Source organism: Colletotrichum fructicola, assembly GCF_000319635.2.
Source record: "Colletotrichum fructicola Nara gc5 chromosome Unknown KSG_Nara_v1_contig05, whole genome shotgun sequence".
NCBI lineage: Eukaryota > Fungi > Ascomycota > Sordariomycetes > Glomerellales > Glomerellaceae > Colletotrichum > Colletotrichum fructicola.
Window position 1 is genome coordinate 5,398,866 of NW_027094055.1, and position 23,748 is coordinate 5,422,613.

The 23,748-nt window shown below is 49.3% G+C and overlaps 8 protein-coding genes across 8 annotated transcripts; 4 read left to right on the forward strand and 4 right to left on the reverse strand.

Moving 5' to 3' along the window:
- Positions 1-1,148: 1,148 nt before the first annotated feature.
- On the reverse strand, positions 1,149-3,664 carry CGGC5_v010265 (putative transcriptional regulatory protein; the record flags this gene model as incomplete). Its single annotated transcript, XM_032029220.2, has 7 exons — positions 1,149-1,732; positions 2,132-2,536; positions 2,596-2,897; positions 2,955-3,107; positions 3,164-3,331; positions 3,402-3,496; positions 3,596-3,664. The coding sequence occupies 7 exons, from the start codon at positions 3,662-3,664 to the stop codon at positions 1,149-1,151; spliced, it is 1,776 nt and encodes a 591-aa protein (XP_031891136.2).
- Positions 3,665-4,247: 583 nt separating this feature from the next.
- CGGC5_v010266 (uncharacterized protein) lies at positions 4,248-4,946 on the reverse strand (the record flags this gene model as incomplete). The annotated part of the gene is made up of 1 exon (XM_032029221.1): positions 4,248-4,946. One exon carries the CDS (start codon positions 4,944-4,946, stop codon positions 4,248-4,250), a length of 699 nt encoding a protein of 232 aa, XP_031891574.1.
- A 2,507-nt stretch (positions 4,947-7,453) lies between these two features.
- On the forward strand, positions 7,454-8,884 carry qutD-0 (putative quinate permease; the record flags this gene model as incomplete). Its single annotated transcript, XM_032029222.1, has 3 exons — positions 7,454-7,600; positions 7,657-8,120; positions 8,176-8,884. 3 exons carry the CDS (start codon positions 7,454-7,456, stop codon positions 8,882-8,884), a joined length of 1,320 nt encoding a protein of 439 aa, XP_031891137.1.
- Positions 8,885-9,135: 251 nt separating this feature from the next.
- On the reverse strand, positions 9,136-10,283 carry bcpA-0 (Carboxyvinyl-carboxyphosphonate phosphorylmutase; the record flags this gene model as incomplete). Its single annotated transcript, XM_032029223.1, has 3 exons — positions 9,136-9,416; positions 9,468-9,734; positions 9,788-10,283. 3 exons carry the CDS (start codon positions 10,281-10,283, stop codon positions 9,136-9,138), a joined length of 1,044 nt encoding a protein of 347 aa, XP_031891138.1.
- Positions 10,284-13,300: 3,017 nt separating this feature from the next.
- Positions 13,301-14,938, forward strand: CGGC5_v010269 (Transcriptional activator ARO80; the record flags this gene model as incomplete). Its single annotated transcript, XM_032029225.1, has 5 exons — positions 13,301-13,313; positions 13,375-13,909; positions 13,959-14,382; positions 14,837-14,845; positions 14,906-14,938. 5 exons carry the CDS (start codon positions 13,301-13,303, stop codon positions 14,936-14,938), a joined length of 1,014 nt encoding a protein of 337 aa, XP_031891140.1.
- Positions 14,939-16,721: 1,783 nt separating this feature from the next.
- vrtR1-1 (Transcription factor vrtR1) lies at positions 16,722-18,576 on the forward strand (the record flags this gene model as incomplete). The annotated part of the gene is made up of 3 exons (XM_032029226.2): positions 16,722-16,757; positions 16,813-17,280; positions 17,329-18,576. 3 exons carry the CDS (start codon positions 16,722-16,724, stop codon positions 18,574-18,576), a joined length of 1,752 nt encoding a protein of 583 aa, XP_031891141.2.
- A 1,188-nt stretch (positions 18,577-19,764) lies between these two features.
- Positions 19,765-20,849, forward strand: FUM2-1 (Cytochrome P450 monooxygenase FUM2; the record flags this gene model as incomplete). The annotated part of the gene is made up of 3 exons (XM_032029227.2): positions 19,765-20,406; positions 20,461-20,627; positions 20,696-20,849. 3 exons carry the CDS (start codon positions 19,765-19,767, stop codon positions 20,847-20,849), a joined length of 963 nt encoding a protein of 320 aa, XP_031891396.2.
- Positions 20,850-21,506: 657 nt separating this feature from the next.
- qutD-19 (putative quinate permease) lies at positions 21,507-23,350 on the reverse strand (the record flags this gene model as incomplete). The annotated part of the gene is made up of 5 exons (XM_032029228.1): positions 21,507-21,875; positions 21,927-22,235; positions 22,295-22,696; positions 22,753-22,866; positions 22,928-23,350. The coding sequence occupies 5 exons, from the start codon at positions 23,348-23,350 to the stop codon at positions 21,507-21,509; spliced, it is 1,617 nt and encodes a 538-aa protein (XP_031891397.1).
- Positions 23,351-23,748: the final 398 nt, after the last annotated feature.

A 23,748-nucleotide genomic window follows, 5' to 3' on the forward strand; every position in this document is an offset into this window, starting at 1 on the left:
CGTGTTGGATTCGTTCCAACCCGAGGTCATCAGCTTTTGTAAAGAAAATTTCAACGCAATTCTACCTGGACAACCTGAACATGCCAAGTGGAAGGAAAATGTTCGGTTCCTTCTCATGCGATCCTCACGCCTCACGGCCGAAGATATCGCTGCTTGCCCACATCTTCTTGCCATCGGAAAGCAAGGTGTCGGAATTGACAAGATCGATGGTGATGCTTGTTCTGCGCGAGGCATTAAAATCTTCAACACCCCCGGTGTCAACGCGCGTGCGGTGGGTGAAATGGTTTTAGCTTTGACGACAGCCGTGGCAAGACAAGTGGGAAGCATCGCAGGAAAGCAAAATGCGGGCATTCTTGTGCCCAAGGAGACGTGCTCAGGGATTATCCTACACCGGAAGACGATCGGCATACTTGGCATGGGCAACATTGGAAGGGCTGTTGCTCAAATCTTTCGCGGAGCGTTCGAGGCGGACATTGTGGCTTACGACCCCTATTTGCCTCTTGACGCCTGGAATGAAATTCCTCATTCCCGCGCCGAGTCAGCATCGGAGGTCTTATCAACTTCCGACGTTGTAACGGTTCACATGCCGTTGACACCCGCTACCAGACATCTTCTTGGTTACGAACAGTTCAAAATCATGAAAAATACAGCCATAGTTATCAACACAGCTCGGGGAGGTATTATTAACGAAAGTGAACTAGAATGTGCCCTTGCAGAAGGACTCATTTGGGGAGCTGGATTGGACTGTCATGAGGAAGAGCCTCCTAGCAAAGAGAGGTACGGTACATTGTGGGACGTTGGTGCGCTCAGCACGCCACATATTGGGGCAGCAACCAGAGAGACTCAAGTCCAAACAGGCATGGCAGCAGCCACGAAGTTGTTAGACTATGCCAGAAGTCGATTCTAGAAAGAACTATAAGGTGATTGAATTCAGTATCTAAATCCTCTCATTAATGATGATCCTTTTTTTTCAACATCCATCGTAATAAGAAGTGCGGCATGACGTGTCATTCATGATGCTGTGCCTAAGTGGTATTCCTAGAACGTGCTTAGAGTTAGATGTTGTGTATCCACGTGAGATGAATCTAAGAGCAAACAGGAAGGCAAGTCCAGACGAGGTAAACTTTGGGAAGCTATTTTATACACTACTATTGAAAATCGAAAGCATCCAGAGCTCCGATGTGTCTATCTGGGTCTCCATACACATATTCTCCCAAGACAGACTCCATGTTCCACAGAGTCTCATCATTCAGGAATGCCCAGTCAAAGAGATCGCTCCTTGGCGAGAAGTCATCTGATACCCCCAGCGCCGCTTGACTGTCTCTCACACTACTGAGTGATATTGCAGTGTCCCCTGGGACAACCCTCTCCATGGGGAACGAAAACGCGACATTATTTGTAATGCTTCCTCCAAAGTTGTCTTCTTGAAGTGTCGCATCGAGATTCGCGCCCAGAATGTTGGATTGCGAGGAGCCCCGCGAGCCGAGAAACAAGTAGTCTGGGACTCTCAAAGCATTTGATGGTCTATCCAATGATGATGGTCGGAAAGCTGGGGTAACGTTATCTGGCCCTATGTTCTGGGATGCGTTGTCTGATTGTAATGTGTCGAGAAGTTTGTTCAGTTTCCGCGTGGTATCGCGCCGAAGAGCTTCGAAAACAGCAGCATATTGTCTTGCACTTGGTAGCTGCTCGGCCATGTCCCTCAATGTCTCTTCACATTGAAACAGACCGGCTGTGGCATCTGAGATGTCTTCTTTCTCTAGCTTTGTTGCCGTTGAAACACAAAACAGTACAGATAGACCAGCCGTAAACATCATATGAAAATAGCTGCGTGTGTGTGTGATGAGTGGGCGCTGGTGACACAGTGTTGAATAGATCCAAATGGTTCGAAGTGCAGTCCTGAGGCATAAAATGCAGATATGACGAGGTGTCTTTCTGTCTCGTTTGGGCACGAGGTCAATGGCTCGTCGGACAAGGTAAAGCTCCTCCCTGGCTAGCAATAGATCATACCAACTCTGCGACTCATAAAGACATTTTGGCTGTTGAAAGACCGGAGAATCATCTCTCCAATGCTGTAGCTCCTGCATCAGGCGGCTCAGAGTTGTGTATATATATCCGGGAGCAAAATGACTCTGCGAAGACTCGAAGTAGTTGCGCGCAAGCTTAGAGAACTCGGTGTGGATTCTGGACGAGATCTGTCGCAAGCGCACGGAGGTAAAAAAAACGGTCATCTCTGTCGTCTCAAGCGTGATATGCGACAGCCGAAAAGCAGCAAAATCTCTTGAAGATTGATTTGCAGTAACGAGATCCTCGTCATTTGCATCTGCTGGAAAGCTGGTCTCAATGTCGCGGTCATCGATACCGAAGGGTTTTCCAAGTAATGTAGAACTATATCTGTCGATCATGTAAAACTGCCAGAATACTCGTCGTTCCATTTGGGCCTGCATGAAGTTCGAAGAGGGATTTTCGTTGAGGTGTAGGCCTTGTTCGATGCATAGACGACCACAAAGCCGAATCACGTCCCAGATTGACGTGCCTTCAAACAACGGCGTGAGCACAGAGTGTGGCGACAATACGCATTGGAACCAGACGTACCTATACGATGGTATATACCAAATCGGCATATCAAAAGAAGGTCTTGGATAGAGGCCAAGCCTCGTGTAAGAAAGTCCGACCCCATGTGTTGCAAAGCGGCGAGGTAGTATCCTTCCGGGTGCTGGCTATGAGTACCGTTTTTGAATGGGAATACCGCGCCCACTGCGAGAATCATGAATGCGCGAAACAAATCGTGATTTGAAGCGGGTTGATCAGCCGGCACGAGTAAAAAGACCCGGCCTGAGAGAGACTTGACCTCGTCTCGACGAAGAAAAGGGCTCTGCACGTGAGACCAACTCAGGCTGCGTCATTGTGTCAGGAACAGTGGTTCAATGTATTGCTTGAAATGACTGGCATACTACTTTTCGAACAGGAACTCGCCATCTTCATTAGAAGGAAGACCGCAAGGTTGAATTGCAGGCTCAGGGGCGCCTGGGACTCTTGCCAGCAGTTGAAGTAGTTCGATATTATTTCTTCTCAAATCTGGATCGGTGAACAGCGAAGCCATAAATCTCAAGCTTTTTAGAAACCTTCCGAGAAAGAAATCATGATTAAGGTATGGACTTACCCTAGTCCCTCACCGTGTGAGACAGTAGAGTTCTCAATCGAGTTGACCGTCGGACCGGCCTCCGCGGTGGGCTGGTCAGTGGTATTGCTTGTTGAGGCTTCATCGACATGAAAAGTATGTAACGTTTGAGATAATTCTTTGTCACGCTGCTCTAAACGATCAATCTCTCTATAAATAGCCGTTAGATATCATGTTATCGCCAAAACAAGGAGGGCCCGAGGGGCGGGCCAACTCTTACGCTCGAGAGAGTGTTTCTTCGCCACCAGAGTTAAGCACGATGCAGTCGTTACCCGTTCTTGAACAAGGGGTGCATGCTGGCCTTGTACTGTCGCACTTGAAAGATTGACATTAGCTGCCCGCCCTAGGTGAATTATGAAATCACTTCTGCAGTACCTGTGGCTAGGTACCCTCTTGAAGTTTAGGGAGTCATACTTTGATTTTCTTCTGATAACACAACTGACAGGCGGGAAGCCGGGGCAGTCGATCTGGAGCGGGGTTCATTTTGGTCATGACCTTCAATGAGAAGACCACTGCACGGTATGTCACTTGTGATCCCCTCATATGTTAAGCCATTGATTGCGGCATGACTTTCGGACTGACTCCGACGAGGTGTGTCAAAGTGGAGGAATCGGCTTGGTTCGGCTATTTTGACCAGAGTCTTCTGCCCCACCCCGCTCAGTGTATGGGTGGGGATCATCCCGCGCAGGTTGCGTCTCGCGCGGATCTCCTGACAGACATGTCGCTGCTGCAAGATCGCTTTCTCCAGGGGCATCTACCGCGATTCTGATTGGACGTTGGAACTCGTGGCTTCCAACGCGTTAATTAGTCTCACTTTTCGCTTACCGAAGACGGCGCCTTTTCAGGACCTGTATCCATCTCATTGCGGGAATCGCTGTCGCCAAGCGTCCGCCGGGGCTCTGGCTAGCAGGCCCAGTCCCCTCGGAACTACCGTGCGCAGAGTCGAAGGCCATACCAGCGGAGAGAGTTACAGCACCGCGGAACGTAGCACAGCAGTGTTATTCCTAAACGAAGCTCGAATTGCAAAGTCACCCTAACATATCCTAGACTGCTTGATCGGAATGTCTCAATCCTTAATCCAACAACCAGCAAACCCCCTCATTGTCTTCGTCGGCTCCTTAAACATTCCTTCTGTGACGTCCATCAAGTATTGGGAGCAGTGCTCGGTGTGCCCTGGACTTGTGACGACGGTATCCATGGCACGCCTTTCGTCGAAGAGAACGTAGAATTGCCGCCTCCACATGATAGCGCAATGGTTAATGTGATCGCGAATCGACGTCCAGTAAAAGTCTCGGTTTGACATTTCGTCAATAGTCAGGCGGTGCGTCATGTTTATATCAGAGAATGCGCCCCAGCTATTGTCATCGCGATATTCGTCAACCGATTCCTTGTCAAAACAAGGTCCGGGGACCCAGTGGTTGAGCAAGATGTCATATTTGCATCCTTGGGCTTTTGCTTCTTCGGTCGAGTTGCCGCAATTTATAAGACGCTTGCCCGATGTGACGTTGTGCCGTATGCCGGCAAGGTGATTCTCCAGTATCGTGGGGTGAGTCGATGCCGAGACTTGCGTCGAGCTTGTCGGCATTGGTGAAGGGACGATGAGAAAAACGACGAAACCCCATACTAAAGATGTCGCAACGAAGACCAGCACGTGGGATAGTACTGTCGTACGGCGTTTAACGGGATGCTGTGGAGGACTGGTCTCCTCGGCCGCCGGGTCGTCCGAGTATTTCAGGAAGGGCTGATATTCGGGAGTTGAAGCCATACTGGGTGCGAAGTTGCATGCAGCTCATGAGATGGTCTGAAGGTGCAATAAGCAGCTGAAATGAATGTATTCTGGGGGGAAACTCTATGATTTTATTCGGCCTGCTGTACTAACCGTGCTCTCTCTTTGCCTCTGACGCTACAAATGGTGATGGCTATGCGCGCACGCGCATGTTACACATGCTGTTTTAAACCAAGGCTTTCCGCAAACATGCTCACATACTGCAGAGACCCAGCTCCGTTTCATCCCAACATTTTGACCTGAAATTGAGTCTGATGTTTCAGCTAAAATGATGATCCAATTGGCTAACTTTAACTTTGTCTTTTCTACGCTTTTGCGATTGGCTATTCACCACATGGCTCAGGGATGCAGGTGACAGTCAATCGAGGATGATGGTGCCAATCTTCAGGGATGTTGGCGGCAAATGATGTCTCCGTGGGTGTCTCGACAAAGTCGTATCTCATCATCAACACTGCGCCGCGATGCAAACGAGAACACCTGTTCGGAATTGCCGACGATGCCGACGAACGGAAGTGTGTGATTGCGTCCAGTTGGAGATTTGGTGCCGCGTGAGTAATGAAATGTAAGCATACGATGCACATTTACGCATTGCAACGTCAATATGATATTTGCTTGGGAGAAAGCAAAATTCTCGCTTGGGGGTGAAGTTCTCTTTTGCCCAGGCGCACTTTTGGCAGGTCTACTACGTCCTGAGTCTTGGCTGTGATCTTGCGCCACGGCAATGCCAGTTGACCTTTTGCACATTTCCTTCCAGGCTGTCTGTGATAAAAACGGTTTTGTTCTCTGGCCCGCCAAAGCAGCAGTTCGTCAAGTTGATGCCACTCGTCCCACTGACTATGCGTGCTTTGGGGATGCCATTCGAATCTACGACGAAGATGGATCCTAGACTGGGATGACAGATGAAGAGGCTCCCCTCTTCGTCAATTGCTAGTCCATCTGGACCCGCGTTCCCGAACGACTGAAAAAACACACCAGCTTTGGTTGTTGTCCCATCAGAATGAAGAGGGAGACGCCAAACCTGGTTAGATCTTGTCATCGCAACGAACAAAAACTTTTCGTCGGGCGAGAGAACGAGTCCATTTGGCGACACGCCGTTCTCAACAATTGTCTCCAGTTTTCCGCCAGCCAACAACCTGTACACTTTGCCAGTTGGATCTGTCATACCGGTTTGGCCTTGGTCAGTGAAGTAAATACTTCCTCGAGAATCAACAATCAAGTCATTTGGGCCCTTGAATCGCTCGAGATGACGCCGGGTGATCAGTGGTTTGATCTTCTGATTGGATGGATCGAAGGAGAGGATTCCCTGAACACGATCAACTTGGTAAGGCTAAGATGTTGCGAATCGGCGCGGTGAATTCTGCGTACCTGCTTGTAGTCTGCAATGACCAAGTGACCGTCATGAGTTGCAGCAAGCCCATTGGGTTCACCGTCCCATGTCGCGACAACGGTAATGGTCTTCCCCGGGTCAATCCTAAGGATTCGACCGTAGGGAACATCCACGATATAAAGGTTGCCAAGATTATCGACGACTGGTCCCTCGAGAAAAATATGTTGGAATTGTCGCGCAAAGCCACCGCGCCACTCGGTGTCTTTTCCAAGGCAACGCATATCGTCTGGAATCCGAACGTAAAGTTCGGCCTGTATGATCGGTGGCACGGGATAGAAGTTCATTGCGAGAAACGTATGTGAATGTTTATGCGATGTTGTCCAACTGGCAACTGGCAGTAGGCGCAATCAAAGGTTTAAAGACTTCGTCAAGGAGCCAATCCGAAATCACAGATAGTCAAAATTTCATGGACAAGTTCTCTCATAAGATCCTCGCTAAGTATGTGGGATCGGCAGGGACGGAAATCCTCCGGTAATTAGTGTCGTCGGACAGGACCCGGGCCTGACCTTCGGCGCAATTCCGAATCATACCCCCTAAATGGTGAGCTGCCTAGGATTTCCGCGTAGTATCCCCCGAATCCGGGACGCAGCAGCTCGCGGGGTCCGGGGAAGGTTGTGAAATTATGACAAGGGTGGACAAAGATATCAGGAAGCGATTGTGCTTATCACTAATGTTAATAACCAAGCTCTGGTTTACCAGTATTTCTCACCTAGTGTAGCTCATCAAGCTGCTCAAAATGTCCCTCATCAGTGCCACAACAGCTGCTGTACGAAACAGCCCCAGAGAGATATTCAATCGATACTTGTTTGTCTGCACCTGGATATGGAGCTTCTCAGGGGTCGCGAAAGGATTCGACGAAGGTGTGTACCGAAAATACATCGGTGTACGCATGTATCCAGCTAATGAGCCTCTCGCCACAGGCAATATCGCATCCCTGGTCACAATGTCCGTCTTCAAAACTCGATTTGGGATAGGTGATCAATCTGAAAGCGAGTATTCGAATACAAAAGGCTGGATTGTGGCTATCGCGACGGCTGGTGCTGTCCTTGGTTGTTTGGCCTGCGTAAGCCTCACTGAGAAGTTGGGCCGTCGGCTAACAATGCAAATCTTCACATTGATATACATTGCCGGAATCTTGGGGCAAACATTCTCTAGTGGAAATATGACGGGTCTATACTTCTCGAGAATCATCTCTGGTGTAGGAATAGGTGCTACAACGGTGCTGCCTCCCGTGTACATTTCCGAGGTAGGGACGCGAGCTATCTCAAGGCACCGTGTTTCGCAAACTGATCGATAGTGTAGATTGCCCCTCGGTCGATACGCGGTCTCTTGACTCTTCAATACACCTGCTGTCAGCAGCTGGGAGTTGTGTTCGGCTTCTTCTTTAACTACGGCATCACGAAACACTATTCAGGTTCCCAAATCCAATGGCAGCTGCCAACCGCCCTCCAGATCGCGCCTGCGATAATGTGGGGTCTGGGAACATTCTTCACTCCCGAGTCTGCCCGTTTCCTGCTGTCTCGCCGAAAATCAACAGAAGCTCTCAAGGTCCTTTGTGACTTTCGACAACTTCCAGCCGATCATCCCTACGTGCAAGACGAATTCCGAGCAATGGAGGCCCAACTGAATCACGAATTGGAGATTGTATCAGGCGCTTCGATACTTGATTTAGCAAAGGAGATGTGGGCCGACATTCCTAATAGACGACGATTCATCTTAATGTTTCTGGCGCATTTATTTTCCCAATGGAGCGGAGCAAACGCAATGTGAGTATCACGACCCCAAGAACGTACGCCAGTCCTGACCCATGACGAAATCCAGTACTCAATATAGTCCGTCCATTTTTGGATATTTAGGCATCCAAGGCGAGGAAGGTCGTCTTCTTGCTACTGGAGTCTATGCGATTCTCAAATTCGTCTCAGTCTTGGTCTTTTCAGTATTCGTCATCGATTTCATCGGCAGGAGGCGGTCCCTTCTTACTGGAATATGTCTCCAGATCACGACCCTTCTTTTTGTGGGCGTCTATCTCAAAGTGACTAATGGACGAGACCCTGGAGACATTTCTGCAGACCCAGCAGCCAGGCGAGCAAGCGAAGCTGCCATCGCGGCAATCTACTTGCATGCCATCGCGTGGTCTATAGGATGGTTTTCCATCCCTTACCTCGTCAGTGCAGAAGTCTTTCCGATCCGTATCAGATCTCTATGCGTATCTGTTCTCATGGCTTTTCACTGGGCCTTTTACTTTGGCTGCTCGCGAGCTATGCCATCACTTCTGGCCGCTACCGAGCGCTATGGTGCCTTTATATTCTTTGCGGTCATCTGCTCTGTTTCCCTTGTCTACGTATATCTTGCCATGCCGGAAACCTCTGGAAGATCTCTAGAGTCCATGGAAAGCCTGTTCAATCGACCTTGGTACACCGTGCATAAGGTTGCGTACCCAAAGGCGGAGGATCTCGCAGCTGGTCCGGTCGTCATAGATACGAACGGAAAAAAGGAGGGGGAGAAGGCCAGCGTCACCCACATGTCTTAGCATGTGCTGCGGTGCTGTGGCCCCAGGTTAGATATCCTGTCGACCGTTCCGAATTGGGAGCATGTTTCTGGACGAGCCTTGTAGAGGCAATCGCGGTTTTAGCACTGGTGGGTTTCAAAGCGCCGGAACGGTGATAGATTAAATGACTGCAAAGCGTTACGACAAAGAGGTCAATTGAAAAAGAATATCACTGTCAAATTGTACTCTGCTCCCCTCCTTGTCACCAATGAAAGCTTGACTCTCGCTCTCCCTCAGGGCGAAGATACGTTAACGTTGATCGGCCCATCGTCATCATATTTATACCGATCTTCCAGTTCCCAGTATTTCTTGAAACCTACACCCTCACAGACTTCGTCAAAAGACAGAATCATAGGTGGTGCACCGACTGTCATGCTTCTTTTCAAGCTTTCGAGCGTCTCACGCACACTTTTCAACTTCGCAGCGACGAGGGTCCAAGGATATGCCACGGCACAAAACCCGAGTTCAGCCAGATCTTTTGCTGACAAGTTTTCAGTCTTTCCACCTTCGATTACTGCTTCACATTAGAGATCTTGCATCTTGATACAGAGTGTGGTTCACTTACTGTTTGCAAACGTAGGGAGTTGCAGTATTTCAACGCACCTGCGCATAGCGTCTCGGTCGGGTAGGGCCTCGACGAAGACGGCGTCGACTCCAATTCTCTTGAACTCTTTAGCTCGCGTCAATGCCTCATCCCATCCAACGACTAAAGCATCGGTTCGGGCAAGAACGAAAATATCTTTGCCCTGATCACGGGCATCACATGCCGCCTGAATTCGAGCGTACGCCTCGCCTCGTGACACAACGGACTTGCCCTTCGTATGGCCGCAACCTGTTCGTGTCAAAGTGAGAAGAGAGCCACAAGAAATGGTGAGCATATCGTACGCTTAGGCCAAGTCTGGTCTTCAATCATCACGCCGGCAGCCCCAGCCTCAGCAAAGCTCTCGACTGTTCGCCTGACGTTCAGCGGACTTCCGTAGCCAGTATCACCATCAGCCATTACTGGCACAGAGACCTGACGCACAGTCTCTCCAATCTTGTCGCACATTTCCGACATGGCAATGTAACCGGTGTCGGGAAGCCCGTAGGCGCTGGCAACCGCATAACCAGCCAAGAAGACCATGGGAAAGCCTGCTTCTTCGACTAGGCGAGATGAGAGACCATCGTAAGTGCACGCATGGGCCAGAATTTTGTCGCAATTGTTGTGTGCTTCTAGCATCATTGTCCGCAAGCGAGAAGCCTGGATTGAGGGTATCTTCCCTCGAACATTCACAAGCGTCGTAGTCAAGTTCTCCGTCTGCCCTGGTTTTCCCTTCTTCTCCACAACCGGAGGGTTGAATTTGAAGGGGTAGGGGAAGCTGTTGACAATTGATTTCGACATGATAAAGGAGATGCGGTTGAGTTGCTTCTCTTGCGTATGTCTTTGGGATTGTAAATTGTTTGCCTTATTAGAAGCCAAGTTCGGTCCATTTTCGAAAACCTACGTGTCCATTTATAACTGCCATGAACGATACGTAAGGCTTTGAGATGTTGTTTGTGTTCCTTGACTATCCGGAACACTAAACGGAAAGGAACGGATAAGCTAGGACGCACGGTTGACTTCAGGGAAACGTGCGACCAGGGTTGGTGTAGATCAATCAGAGAATCTGGGGTAAATGTTCCCCAAGCCTCCACTTGATAAGTCTATTCCCCGCATTCACTTGCATTGAGTGAGGGAGCTGCAGATCGAAGTTGCGATCGGAGAAGTGCGGATATCATACACGTATAAAGCAGTGGCTTTCCTTGTGGAATAGAACATATTTGCATGGCCCATTATTCATTTCTCCATTCACAGGCTTTACAAGAGCCAGTTCGTTTTGTGTACCTTGCATTACTTTACTAAGAACAGTTAGAGTCTGCGTCTTACGGCAAGCGATGGCGCAAGCCGTATCCGAAGATAAATTATCAGTCAAGGCGAAGCAAGTCGAGGATGTTGACATGCCAGCCGTGCAAGATAACGCAGCAATATCGGAGCAGACCGACATTCGCATTCGAAGATCAGTACGTTGACCCAATACACCGCAGACCGAAATAATCTGACTGGAGTTCTTAGTTTGACCGACATCTCCTTCCAATTGTGTGCTGCCTTTACATCCTCTCCTACCTTGACCGTGGCAACATCGGTAACGCAAAAGCCGCCGGAGCCAAATCTGACTTAAAGCTTTCTGATTCTGAGTGGGCTTGGGTTCTAAACTCATTTTATATCGCCTACGTCGTGTTTGAATGGACCAATCTCCTCTGGAAAATACTCCCTGCCAGCAAGTACGTGGCAGTGCTATGCATTCTGTGGGTTGCCCCTCAACATCTTTTCAATCATTGGGGGATATCGCTGATGCCTATGAAACTATTAGCTGGGGCACTGCGGCAATGTCTTCAGGTGCTGCGCATAATCTCGGGTCTCTGGCAGCCTCGCGTGCTTTTCTCGGCCTGTTTGAGGCAGCTTTCGGCGCCGGCGCCCCGTACTTTCTGTCCATGTTTTACAAGCGGCGCGAACTGGGATTCAGAGTATCTCTCCTGATTGGAATGTCGCCCCTGGCAAATTGCTTCGCGTCTGCCCTTGCCTTTGGAATCACACAGATTCGCGGGTCTCTGGAGCCTTGGCGATATCTATTCATTATCGGCAAGTTTCCATCCTAACAATAAGAATACTGACCTAACGAAACCAGAGGGAGCGCCAACGATTGCCTTCGGTGCAGTTACTTGGTTCTATCTAGCCGACTCACCTGGTTCAGCAAATTTCTTATCGGAAGCGGACAAAACCTTCGCTGTAGAGAGACTGCAACAACGAGACAACACAAAAAAGTCTGCCATCAGATGGGACCAAGTGTTTGCAGGAATGACTGATTACCAAAACTACGTGCATACGCTGATTCACTTTTGCAACAACTACTCATTTGCTGCATTGTCAAACTTTCTCCCAACTATTGTCCGCGATATGGGCTATTCGTCTGTCACAGCGCAAGGTCTGACAGCTCCGCCGTATTTGGCAGCCTTTGTTTGTTGTGTTGCAGCAGCTTGGGCTAGCGACCGTTACGGCATGCGTGGATTTATCGTCAGTGGTGGAAGCGTCATGGCTACTGCCGGCTATCTCATTCTGGTTCTAATTCGAGATGAATCAAAAATTGCGGCACGATACACCGGTGTATTTCTCGCCTCTTGTGGAGTTTTCCCCGCCATGTGCATCAATATCACATGGTTGTTGAACAACCAGGGCGGTGACTCAAAAAAGGGCGCAGGCCTCGCAATCCTAGCAACACTTGGGCAATGTTCTTCATTCATGAGCAGTGTGGTCTTTCCGACTTCTGATGGGTCAGTAGCTCTTTCAAGGTTATGTTGCGCATGAGTGTCATAAAGCTAACCTGTTGGACAGCCCGTTCTACACCAAAGGAACAGCAATTGGTTGCGGGTTGACGGGCATAACAGGCATTGCAGCTATAGGGTTGCATTTCGCTTTGGAATATGAGAATCACAAGAGGGACCTTGAATTCGGTCCAGTGGACGAAAACACTGTGATCGATGTGACAGAGGTTGGGGACAAGCATCGCAGCTTTCGTTACCTAACTTGAGAGTACGAGTGGCTGCCTTCGTAGGTGGTTAGGTAGCTGGGCTAGCTGGTGCTGCAAGGGCTGTCTATCTCGTAGATACGATGGCATTAGTGGAAGTTGCGTCATTCCCGATTAGGAGGCCGTTTTCAACAATCAGCACTTGCCAATAAGTCAATCCCCAAGTACTCAAGATTTGACCGCCAAAGCCGAGCTGGCTTATTAAGGTGTTAATTGACACACGAGCATGGATCTCGATATGGATCTTAACGGCAATGGGGCGGTGCGAGCCCCGCAAATGGCTAAGACAACCAATCATACCCTCTAGAATTGTGTTTCTAACCCCGGGAATGGCGCGGGCCATGAACATAGACTAACCGAGTTGTCCACCGCGGGACATTTCTCCACTGCTCTCCGTGGCTTTCCGGCCATTCCACCGGAAAGTCACGGCTCGTACACAAACCCGGCACGATCTCGGTGCAATCAGTCTTGCCGTCACTTTCCATCCCCGGATTCTCGCTTTCATCGACATCACACCCAACAAGCAAGATCCATCTCTATCATTGACGGCTCATTACAGGCTATGGCATCCGTCTCTCCCGCCGAGAACGAAAGGCCGATTCGAAATTTCCGCCGTACTTACAAGGCGTGCAAACTTTGCCGCAGGAAGAAGATTCGATGCATCACTGACGGGCCTGGGAAATCTTGTTTGCGATGCAAAAGAGAACTAAGGGAATGCGTCTTTCCTGCGGAGAGGTCCCATTCCAGTCGTGCCGATGATGAAATTCGGATTCCATGTGAACTTGGATCGAGCACAATGAAAGACAAAGGTAATCTTTTTTTTTCTGGCATTGTCGAACATCATGAGAACCACACTGATAATATATGAAGAATTACCCCATTCCGCCCACCTCAACATGAAGGATGGCGGTTCGCAAGCTGCCTCAGAAGTGGTCAGTGAACCAGCTGTCAATGGTGTCGCCAGCGGCAACTGGCCTGCACCATACGCCAATACAACGTCGCCAGCAGATGGAGAGTCGGACAATTCCCAGTCAATGTTTGAAGCTCTTCGACCTGACGCAGTTGGACTTGACAATGATAACGAGCAAAGAGAAGACGATGTTACTGGAGATTTGAACGGAACATTGATGAGAACGCTTGTCTCCAATGGGAACGATGCGCTGAAGTTACTATTTCAAGCTGCTCTTGAAAATAGGAACGGGGACTCGCCGGCCGAACTTTCCACTATTAATACAGCCCCGCAGACAGTGATCGATCTATCCACCCCGAAAAAAGCACCTTCTGTAGCAGCAAAGGCTAACGAACTTCCCGTGCCATCTTCCAAGACGCTCAGAATGTGGAATGCATTCCGTTTTACGAAAATGGGATGGTTTTCATCTGAAGAAGCGGTTACTTACATGGACCTGTAAGGCCCCTATGACATGATTTGGCAGCACGAACTGATCATGGTGGAGATTCTTCAAACATTTGGCGCCACTGTCACTAGTCTCGAGAAACTTCAACCCGAGCCATGACGCGCACTTTAACCTAATTACTCAGGAGCCACTTCTTTGCTGCGTGATACTCTTGATTTCTTCAAGATACCATGTGCTTCCAGGAACAGGCGGAATTGCAAGAAGCACTTTGATCCACCAAAGACTGTGGGAGCATTGCCAACACCTCATCCTGAGGATAATATTCGGCCAGGAAAAAAGATCAAAGGCTAAGACTCGTACAATAGGCTCCATTGAGGCATTGCTTCTGATGGTAGAGTGGCACTCACGAGCTATACACTTTCCACCAGGTGCCGATGGATGGGACTCGTCATTGCTGCTGACCGAAGACGACCCGAGAGACACTGAACACAGTAACCGAGCGGACAAAACGGACGAGATCAATGTAAAATGGTTCCGAGATATTGTTGCTCCCGCTAAAACATCAGACCGCATGTCCTGGATGCTTCTTGGTTGCGCGCAGTCCCTGTCTCTAGAGTTAGGGTTATTCAACATGAGCGAGCCGGAACACGCTACTACAACCCCCACAGATTTTGGGCTACGCCCGGAGTCTCTCTGCCAACTGCTTTACATTCTGGTAGAACAACACTCAAACCGACTCGGCTGCGCTTCGATGATACCGGCGGAATATACCCCCGTGCTCTCTCAACAACATCGTCTTGGCGACGATTCCAGCATTTTGTCGTCTTGGCTAGATTTGACAAATATATCGCGAACAGTGAATGACATGTTGTTTCCATCACCAATGGGAACAAGAGAACTACTCAGGAATGGTCGCTATACAACGATCGTGCGTCGCTTCAGGCATCAACTCCGTACTTGGAAGTATACATACATAGAACCAGCTAGTAAGTTCGCTGTGCCACTCTTCAGTTCAACCCTACCTGGCCTGACCATTTGAAACTCAGTTCTTCCAGCACACTATCAAGAAGAGCTCTTGATTGAGTACAATTACACACGCATCTTCATGAATTCTCTGGGGATCCAAGGGGTCATCGACCGTGCATTAGGCGGCGTTAGGCCGGTATCAGCACAGGCAAACGCAGCCATTTTAAATATGCCTGTCAATGCTGTCGAATCGGAGTTCATTAAAGAAGTCATTGATGGTTCATGCGAAATCCTTACCTCTATGAACAGGTTTTATGAATCTGGAACGCTTCGGTTTTGCCCTGTGCGCATATTTTTGCGCGTCATCACTGCTTCAATACTTTTACTGAAGGCACTTAGCTTGGGGACAAGGGTAACAGAACTGCAGGCATCACTAGTCGTTCTGGAAACGAGCATAAGTGTCTTTAAGACTGGTACGTTGGACGATATGCATATTGCCTTGAGGTATGGATCGCTTCTAGAGGCATACGTCATAAGGTTTCGTCAAGGAATGGCCCCCTGTACCAATCCAAGAGACTTTTCATCATTTCCATCATTTGTAGAGTGGAACGATGGCGAGGTGGGAGCCCTCAGTGGTACAACAACCAACGATCTTTGCTTCCCATCAGGGGACTGGCTTTCTCTGCCACTGGACAGGAGTCTAGCTCCTTTCGGACTATGGGGAAGCTCGTCTGATATCCTTGACCCAGAGGATCGCGCCTGGGATATACTTTGGAGCCTGCCAAGTGTTCCTTAGCTTCCCATTTCTCTATTCCTCTACCTTTCGACATCAAGACACCGTAATACATCTGAGTCAATTCGTACAGGTCTGCGCAGACTTACGTGCAACTTGACAATCGTGAAGTCTCTTGTAGTGAGCTATCCTGGCCCTTGAATGATTCCCCGTGAGAGTCATACGACAGTCAACAAGTTGCGCCTTCAGGCGGCAAACTGCGAAGATGAAAAGTTAGAAGGAAAGAAAGAGTCTCTTGTAGTGCAGATTCCATATGCTTTTTTATCTGCAATACCACACGGTGTCTCAGATGCAGATCAGATGAAAAATGTTATGGCCGTCAAAGTCGGACATAGTCCAAGCCTCAAAAGGCCTCAGCTTTCCCGCCTGCAGTGCATCGTCTGGCGCTAGGTGTCGGATGATCCATTTGGTGCCAGGAGAATTATTCGCGGAGCGTCGGAGAAACTTTCAATCCCGAAACCCTTATATGCTCCATTTCGGACAATCGCACGTACAGAACCGACCGACATTCATTTTCGCGACCTTGAATGGAGTACCTTTTACCTTGTCAAGCATCAATCCTGCCTCATCGCTCTGTTGAATTGACGTAAGCACAACTCTCGAGCAAACGCCTGACGACAAGTACTACGGATATGGCTTCATTCCTATCGGGGCCTTCGGAATCGGAGTCGTTTTCCCCCGACGACCACCGAACGAACACAGGCATACGCCTGATTGCATGTGTGACTTGTCAAAGACGAAAAATCAAATGCAACCGAGATCTTCCATGCAACAATTGCATCAAAGTATGGATGAGTACCGATCCAGCAACTCGTCTCAGAATAAAGATACGCATAAACTAAATATTGCAGTCCTCCACTCCGTGTGTCCCAGGGACACCAGCTCCTGCTCGAGGGAGGAGACCGTACAATCAAGCTCTCAAAGCCCGCTTAGCACGATGTGAAGAGCTTTTGAACAATTCTAATAATCGTCGTAATGATTCTGGAAGAGAAAACGGCACGCCTCAAAGTGCACACTCCCACACTCCGACGGAGCCATCACATGTATCCAAATGGACTACGGATGGAAAGTTGGTAGAGAATCCAAATGGAAAAGTCACATTCATGGATAACTACCTGATAGGTATGGTGAATGATGAGGTAAGAAGGTCTCGGTTGACATCAAGGTGCATGATTACTGAAGTCGATGAAATAGCTGCGAGCGATGCATGAGTTGATAAACTTGGACGAAAAAGAGTGCAACAACGCCCTGTATCCCAAGCCCTCAATGTCAAACTCTGATCTCATTCTTGACGGAGAAAACATTAGCACAAGCACAGCACATGCTTGGCCAAGTCCGGCCGTTGTGTTCAAGCTTTGGCAGACCTTTCTAGACCGTGTGAATCCATTCACAAAGGTGATTCATGTGCCAAGCTTTCAGCCTTTTGTCGTCGAGGCCACCAACGGCCATCGTGGTCTATCATCCAACATCATGTCGCTTATGCTTTCCATCTTCCTGATGGCAGTAATTTCAATGACTGAGGACGAATGCGACAAGTCTTTGGGAATATCCAAAGAATCAGCCACAGTGACCTTTTCTGGAGCCACACAGCAAGCTCTTCGACGTCTGGACTTCATGCGAACAGACGATTTGGTAGTGTTGCAAACGCTTTGCCTGTACATGGTATGCTCCGTCCTGCACTTAGATTTCGTTCGTTGACCGGTGGAGCAGTACTCTTTGCAGGCGAAAGACGATCGCCATAGTTCATGGGTTCTAAGTGGCACTGTCATTCGGATCGCTCAGAAAATGGGTCTTCATCGAGATGGGCGCGCTCTTGGTCTTGGGCCCTTTGAAACCGAGATGCGGCGAAGGATATGGTGGCAACTTGTGTCACTTGATTCGAAGTTTGCGCTTTTCTCTGGCTTTGGGCATTCCTTGCTTCCGCGAGATTGGGATGTTCAAGAGCCAAGTAACTTGAATGATGCCGATATCTTCCCGACAGCAACTCTGCCGACTTTGGATCGCGATGGCCCATCAGAGATGGTGATTTGCTTGATCAGAAATAAGTTGACGAAGTTTCTTGTGGACACGCCGGGCCTAGAGCCCGTCAAAATGGCCGCGGAGCTCAACAGTCTGGCTGTTCATCCCCCTCTGTTCGTCAATTCGAGGAATCAGCAAATGGGCTACTATCTTACCCAGTTCGATATTCTTGAAGAAGGCTTGCAACATATTCTGGAGTATCGATGTAATACACACGCGGGGCAAGCTCATGTTCTTGCTCAAGCTTTAGGAGCAGGACTCATTGTGCAGAAAGGCCAGTTGATGAGGGGGCTTAATGACAGATCCAGACCAGAAGCCGAGGGTGTTCATGAGGCGGAGGGTGCATTCTTGGGGGCTGCCGCATTCCTGGAGCATATCGCATCTCTATATGAGCACTCTCAGGGCAATGGGTTTAGTTGGTTCGCGGATTTTAACTTCCAGTACGACATCCTGCTCTACGTGGTTGTACTTCTCGGGCAGAGAGTTGATCACTATATGGGGGACCGAGCATGGGAAAACATTGCGACTATTTACCGATTTCGCCCTGGACTTTTGGAGGCCTCCGAAAGATCTTGCTTAGTTCTCGGCCAGGCTGTGCTGACGGCGTGGGCGAAAAGACGAGATTTTCACTCCACCTCCGGGTTATCTTCCGAAGACCCCGAGTACATCGTTAAGCTGCGAGCACAAACTCGATTGAATGATAACATCGGAGATGAGGACTTCCCATTCATCGTTACAAACTCTGAAATCCCAGCGCCCTCTGAACCTCAGGAATGGGCGTACCCGCTGGGGGTTGACAACGGGGTTGCTACTAATATTGAAGACGGGGAGCTGCCGTTTATGGACACAATCACCTCGAATTGGGCATTCTTAACTCCCATAACTGAGCCTCAAAGCAGATCACACGGCAAAGACCTAGAGCCTGCAAATACGCCATAATATTAGTAAAGAGCACAGATTCCTACGAAGTGTGATGCAATTCATTTTCAAATGCTCCAAGCGATAGCTCTCATAACAGCTTCGTGATCCTTGTCTAGTCCCGCGGGAAACCTATCAGCCGATAGGTGATACCTGCGAATCACCCCCTTCCTTGAGAAGGCTTGTTTGCAGCTAATTGATCGACAAGAAAGCGTCCTATTTAGATCCCTAAGCTAAACCTTGGTTTCCACAAACAGCTGCCTGTCTACTGTCTTGCTTGTCGGGGAGTCTTCTCATTCGGGGAGTTCAATTTCAACCCGTGATCCCGGCTCGGTGTCTTCAAATTTATTGTCCGCTCCGATCCTCCATTCGGATGACGGGAACTCCGACTGAAGAAGTTCTCTCATCTCAACACGCCTTAGATCACTGAAAACCTCAGCACAACTCACGCTCTTCATCCACATAAAGACCTCCATGACTCACAGATTCCCCAAAGGCACGTCACACATCTTACTCAAACGAGAAACCAGCATTCAACAAAATCTTTTTCCAGGAGCATGATGCCATTAGACACAAACAACGTTGGAGGGAGTGCGTGGCAAACTCTTACAAGCTCCCTCCATCACAGCGTGTTTCAACTGCCTTCAAGAGAAATAGTCATTTTCATCACCTTTTTGGTACGTGCCTGCTGAGACATATCGCTATAATACTTGCTTACGGCAATCTTCTGTAATGCAGCTTGTAGGACTGGGCATGTTATATGCCACCTACAACGCGGTTTTCCACCCACTTGCACATTTCCCGGGGCCCAAATACGCTGCTTGCTCCGACATACCGTTCATGGCAATACAGACAAGTGGAGACATGGTTCCGTGGCTCGTTTCTCTGCACAACACATATGGGAGCGTGGTTCGCGTGGGAGCTACCAGGTTGAGCTTTATCGATGGCCAGGCGTGGAAAGACATATACTCCCATAAGACTGGTGGGAAGAGGAGCTTTCCAAAAGACAGACTTGTGTACGGACCGGATCCAAATGGACACCGAAATCTATTGACAACAATACCCGACGCGGAGCACAGTCAGCTTCGAAAAGTGTTCTCGCCTGCATTTTCAGAAAGAAGCCTTCAAGCGCAAAGCCCGCTCATCTCGAAGTATGTCGACCAGCTAATTGAGAGTATCTTGAGAGACATCAAAACGAACCCACAAACGATGTTCGATATGGTCAAGTTGTACAATCTCACAACATTCGACATCATGGCCGAATTGGCCTTCGGCGAACCACTTGGGCTTTTAGCTAGCTCGAGCTATTCGGAATGGGTCGGTAACATCTTTGGAAATCTCAAGGCCAACGCGATTGCCCAGATTGGCCGTGAATGGCCATGGCTCGGTAATTTGGTGCAAATGGTTACACCTCACCACCTCAAGAAAGCCTCGGAGCTGCACTTCGCACACGCTATTGAACGTGTGGATCGCCGCATCAAAACAACAAAGGAGGATGCAGACATTTGGAACTTGGTTCTGAGCCAACCTGGCAGCAGACAGATCACCAAACGCGACATGTATACAAACTCGTCTTTGTTCATGGTGGCGGGATCCGAGACTACAGCAACCATCCTAAGCGGCGTCACATATTTACTTCTCAAGAATCCGAACAAGCTTGCTCGTCTAGTTACAGAGATTCGGCAGGTTGAGTCAGAGAAAGAGTTGACGATTCAGAGGCTTTCCAAAATGACCTATCTGACAGCCGTACTTAATGAGGCACTCAGGTGGTATCCTCCTGTACCAGTCGGGGTTTGGCGGGAGGTTCCCGAAGGCGGTGGCACCGTTGCTGGACATTGGGTCCCGGCCAGGGTGAGCAGAACACAACCTTGCTTCCGTGTTTATCACGCTAATTAAAACTTGCAGACTCGTGTGTCTGTGCCTCAATTTGCCGCCAATCACTCCTCGCGTAATTTCAAAGACCCTGGGGCTTTCGTTCCAGAGAGATGGCTGCCTGGACCAGAGTTTGAGCCAAACGCCAAAGATGTCGTGCAGCCCTTTTCCCTTGGGCCCCGGAACTGCATCGGAATGAAGTAAGTCCCTTTCAGTTAACAGCTATGTACAAGTCCCGCTGCTCAATCAAAGTATTAATACATGATAGTCTGGCTTGGCATGAAATGCGGTACATCTTGGCGAGGACATTGTGGCATTTTAATCTATCTCTTTGTGCCGAAAGCACGAACTGGACGAAGCAGAAGACGTACATTCTCTGGGAGAAGCTGCCTCTCATGGTTTTGATGAAGCCAATTCGGTAGAGAGCTATTCTGTTGGCGTTGAATCAAACATGCGAAGTTGCATGCAGCTTGTCGGAACGCCTATTCAAAGATTACGCCTGCCGGCGGTGTTGCCTTCATCACGCGATAGTCGTCCAGCAAGTTACAGTTCACACGCAACGCCAAATAGTTTGCTGGGTAGTTGAACATGGCAAACGAGATAAGAAAGCAATTGCGTCCTAAGTTCCTCCGTGAGGAGTTTCCCAGAGTCTGATGCTTCTGAAAGCAGGTGCTAAATGAATTGCCTTTGAGTATACTGCATCAAGATAAAGTGACCAGATTGGACTGACGGCATCGCCACCCAAGCACCACAACCCAGTCAAAACATCAACGTATGCAGATTATGCTCCACCGGGATTTCAATCAGCCTGACCAATGGTGGATAATTTTCACAGGATTCAATCAACCTAGGACGGGTTTGAGCAAAGGATGTGATGCAAAAAGTGGGAAGTCACTAGGATAGGTGACGAAATGCAAATCTTATGCTAAGACTTTCGAAAAGCTTCAGGTGTCATTAACGTACACTGAATTCAAGGTAATGTATGTGTTCGTTCCGTTCGAATACCGATTATTAATTCGTTTTGAATTCCGCGTTTCCAAAATCATTGGCTTCTATTTACTGTGCGCGTTCATCAGGACCTAAGCTGAGTCAGACTCAGACTTGTTGCCGTTAGCAACCTCCTTGTGCGTAGCCTCGCCCTTGGCGTCTGTGCGGAACTGCACCTCCTCTTCTCTCAACTGAGCCATCAACGTCTCGTTCGCCTTCCATACAGGCTTGATCTCGAAGAGGCGGTCAACCTTCTCAAGCGGAACACCACTGGTCTCTGGAATAAGGAAAAAGGCGAAGAAAAATGCCAAGAAGGAGAGCGACGCGAAGAAGAAGTACACGCCATAGCCCATAGCCGCAAACATCTGCTCCGTGAACCTCGATACGAGAAAGTTGAACAGCCAATTGCTTGCCGTGGTGGCGCCGCCTGCCAAAGAACGAAAGTTGGGGTCGAAGAATTCCTGTATAGAATGTTAGCCAATGGTTGAGAGACTCTGGAAGGGTTGACTCACGGAATTGATGACCCAAGGGGTGCCGTTCCATGTCGGGGTATAGACTGCAGTCCAGAGGTAGAAGAAGACGATAGCAGCATAGCCACTGCCGGTCAAGTGATCCTGAGGGTTCTTCGTCGGCTCGACGACGCAGACATACGCGCCAATGACCCACATGCAGATGGAGCCGGTGATGGCACCAATCAGTAGAAGCTTACGTCTTCCAAGCTGATCAACCAGGAACAACAGCCAGACGAAGGTCATGACAGCCTTGATGACACCGAAAATGCCCGTCATCAAATTCACAGTATTCGAATCAATGCCAATGCTCTGGCGAACGACAGTCAGCAACGCAACCTCCCAGGAAATGGCCAAGAGACAAGACTTACTGAGAAGATGGTGGGAGAATAGTAGTTGATCGCATTGATTCCGGATCCGTTCTGCCAGAAGAAGAGCATACAACCCAAAAACAGTCTCCACTGAAGGTTAGGGCGTTGACCAAGTGCCTGGAAAGGCTGCCAGAAGCCAAGTCCCACAGTGGACTTCTGAAGCTCATAGATCTTGTCAATAGCAGCAATCTCCTCCTGGATGTAGATGTCGTTCGGTTCCAATTGGCGAATCCAGCAGAGGTTGTCCATCGCCTGCTTGCGATAGTCCTTGAGAAAGAGCCATCTCGGGGACTCTCGAATCCAGCAAGAGCCAATCAACAGCAGACCGGATGGAATAAGTTGAACGGCGAAGGGTATGATCCATTGAGTTCGGCCAGGGGGGACGTGGGCTTCGACACCGAACTACGCCATGTGTTAGGGGGGCATTTTCCCATATGAAGTTTTCGTTCGTTACTTACGTTGATCCAAAACCCTACAAGACCACCAATCTGCCACCCAAGTTCGTAAAGACCAACGAGACGACCACGGATAGCAGGAGGCGACAATTCGGAGATGTAAATAGGGATGATGTTCTGCGAAGTTTATCGTCAACGACTGGACATTCATACTGAGCGGTATCTGAGGCGGACTCACCGACGCGACGCCAGTTCCAAGTCCAGAAAAAACGCGTCCAGCGTACAAGATTCCCAAGCCAGTGTTACCAGTAGCACCGCAGGTAAGTCCAGCACCGAGCGAAAACGTGGTGGCGCCAATCGCTAAGCACCACTTGCGACCGATAAAGTAGCTGAGACAGTATGTGAGGAGGGCTCCAAAGAAAGCACCTGCAACAAACAGAGAAACGATGTTCTCGCTGATAAGGTTTCTTGCCGCGCTGGAGATGTCGTTGAGTCCGAACTCGTCCTTGAAAGAGTCGAGAGCTACCGTTGTTCCGATAAATGCGCTGGTGTATCCGATCATGCAAGATCCACAGGACGCGATGATGGCGAGCACATAGATGCGCCAGTTGTAAACCGACGGTGGCGTTGGCCGCTCTTCAACAACGGTGAGGATACCCATAGCAGCGACACAAAAGCTGAATGGAATGTCAAGCGACGGAAATGGGTGATGGTCGAGAAATGGGCTTCTCGAGGATGAGGAGGGAAGGAAAATGTGAACAGGTCGAGGCTCCGGTCATCACTAAGTATTTTCTCTCAGGTGGAGCAACCCCATAGCTCGAATCTTCATTGCCCCATAGTCTGGAGCAACCACTTCGGGGTTTGCGGAGTGGAGGACTGGGGAGCATGAGGCATATTGTTGACAATGCAGCAAGACAGATAGAGCAGATCAGATTCTGGAGGCCGCAGTCTGCAAGACTATTGCAGTCCTTGAAAGATGGTCGTCGTCATATCCGGCACTCTGCATTCAGGGCGTCCCCTTGAAAAAGTTGAGGCTCCACCGAGCCTCAAATGGGGCGG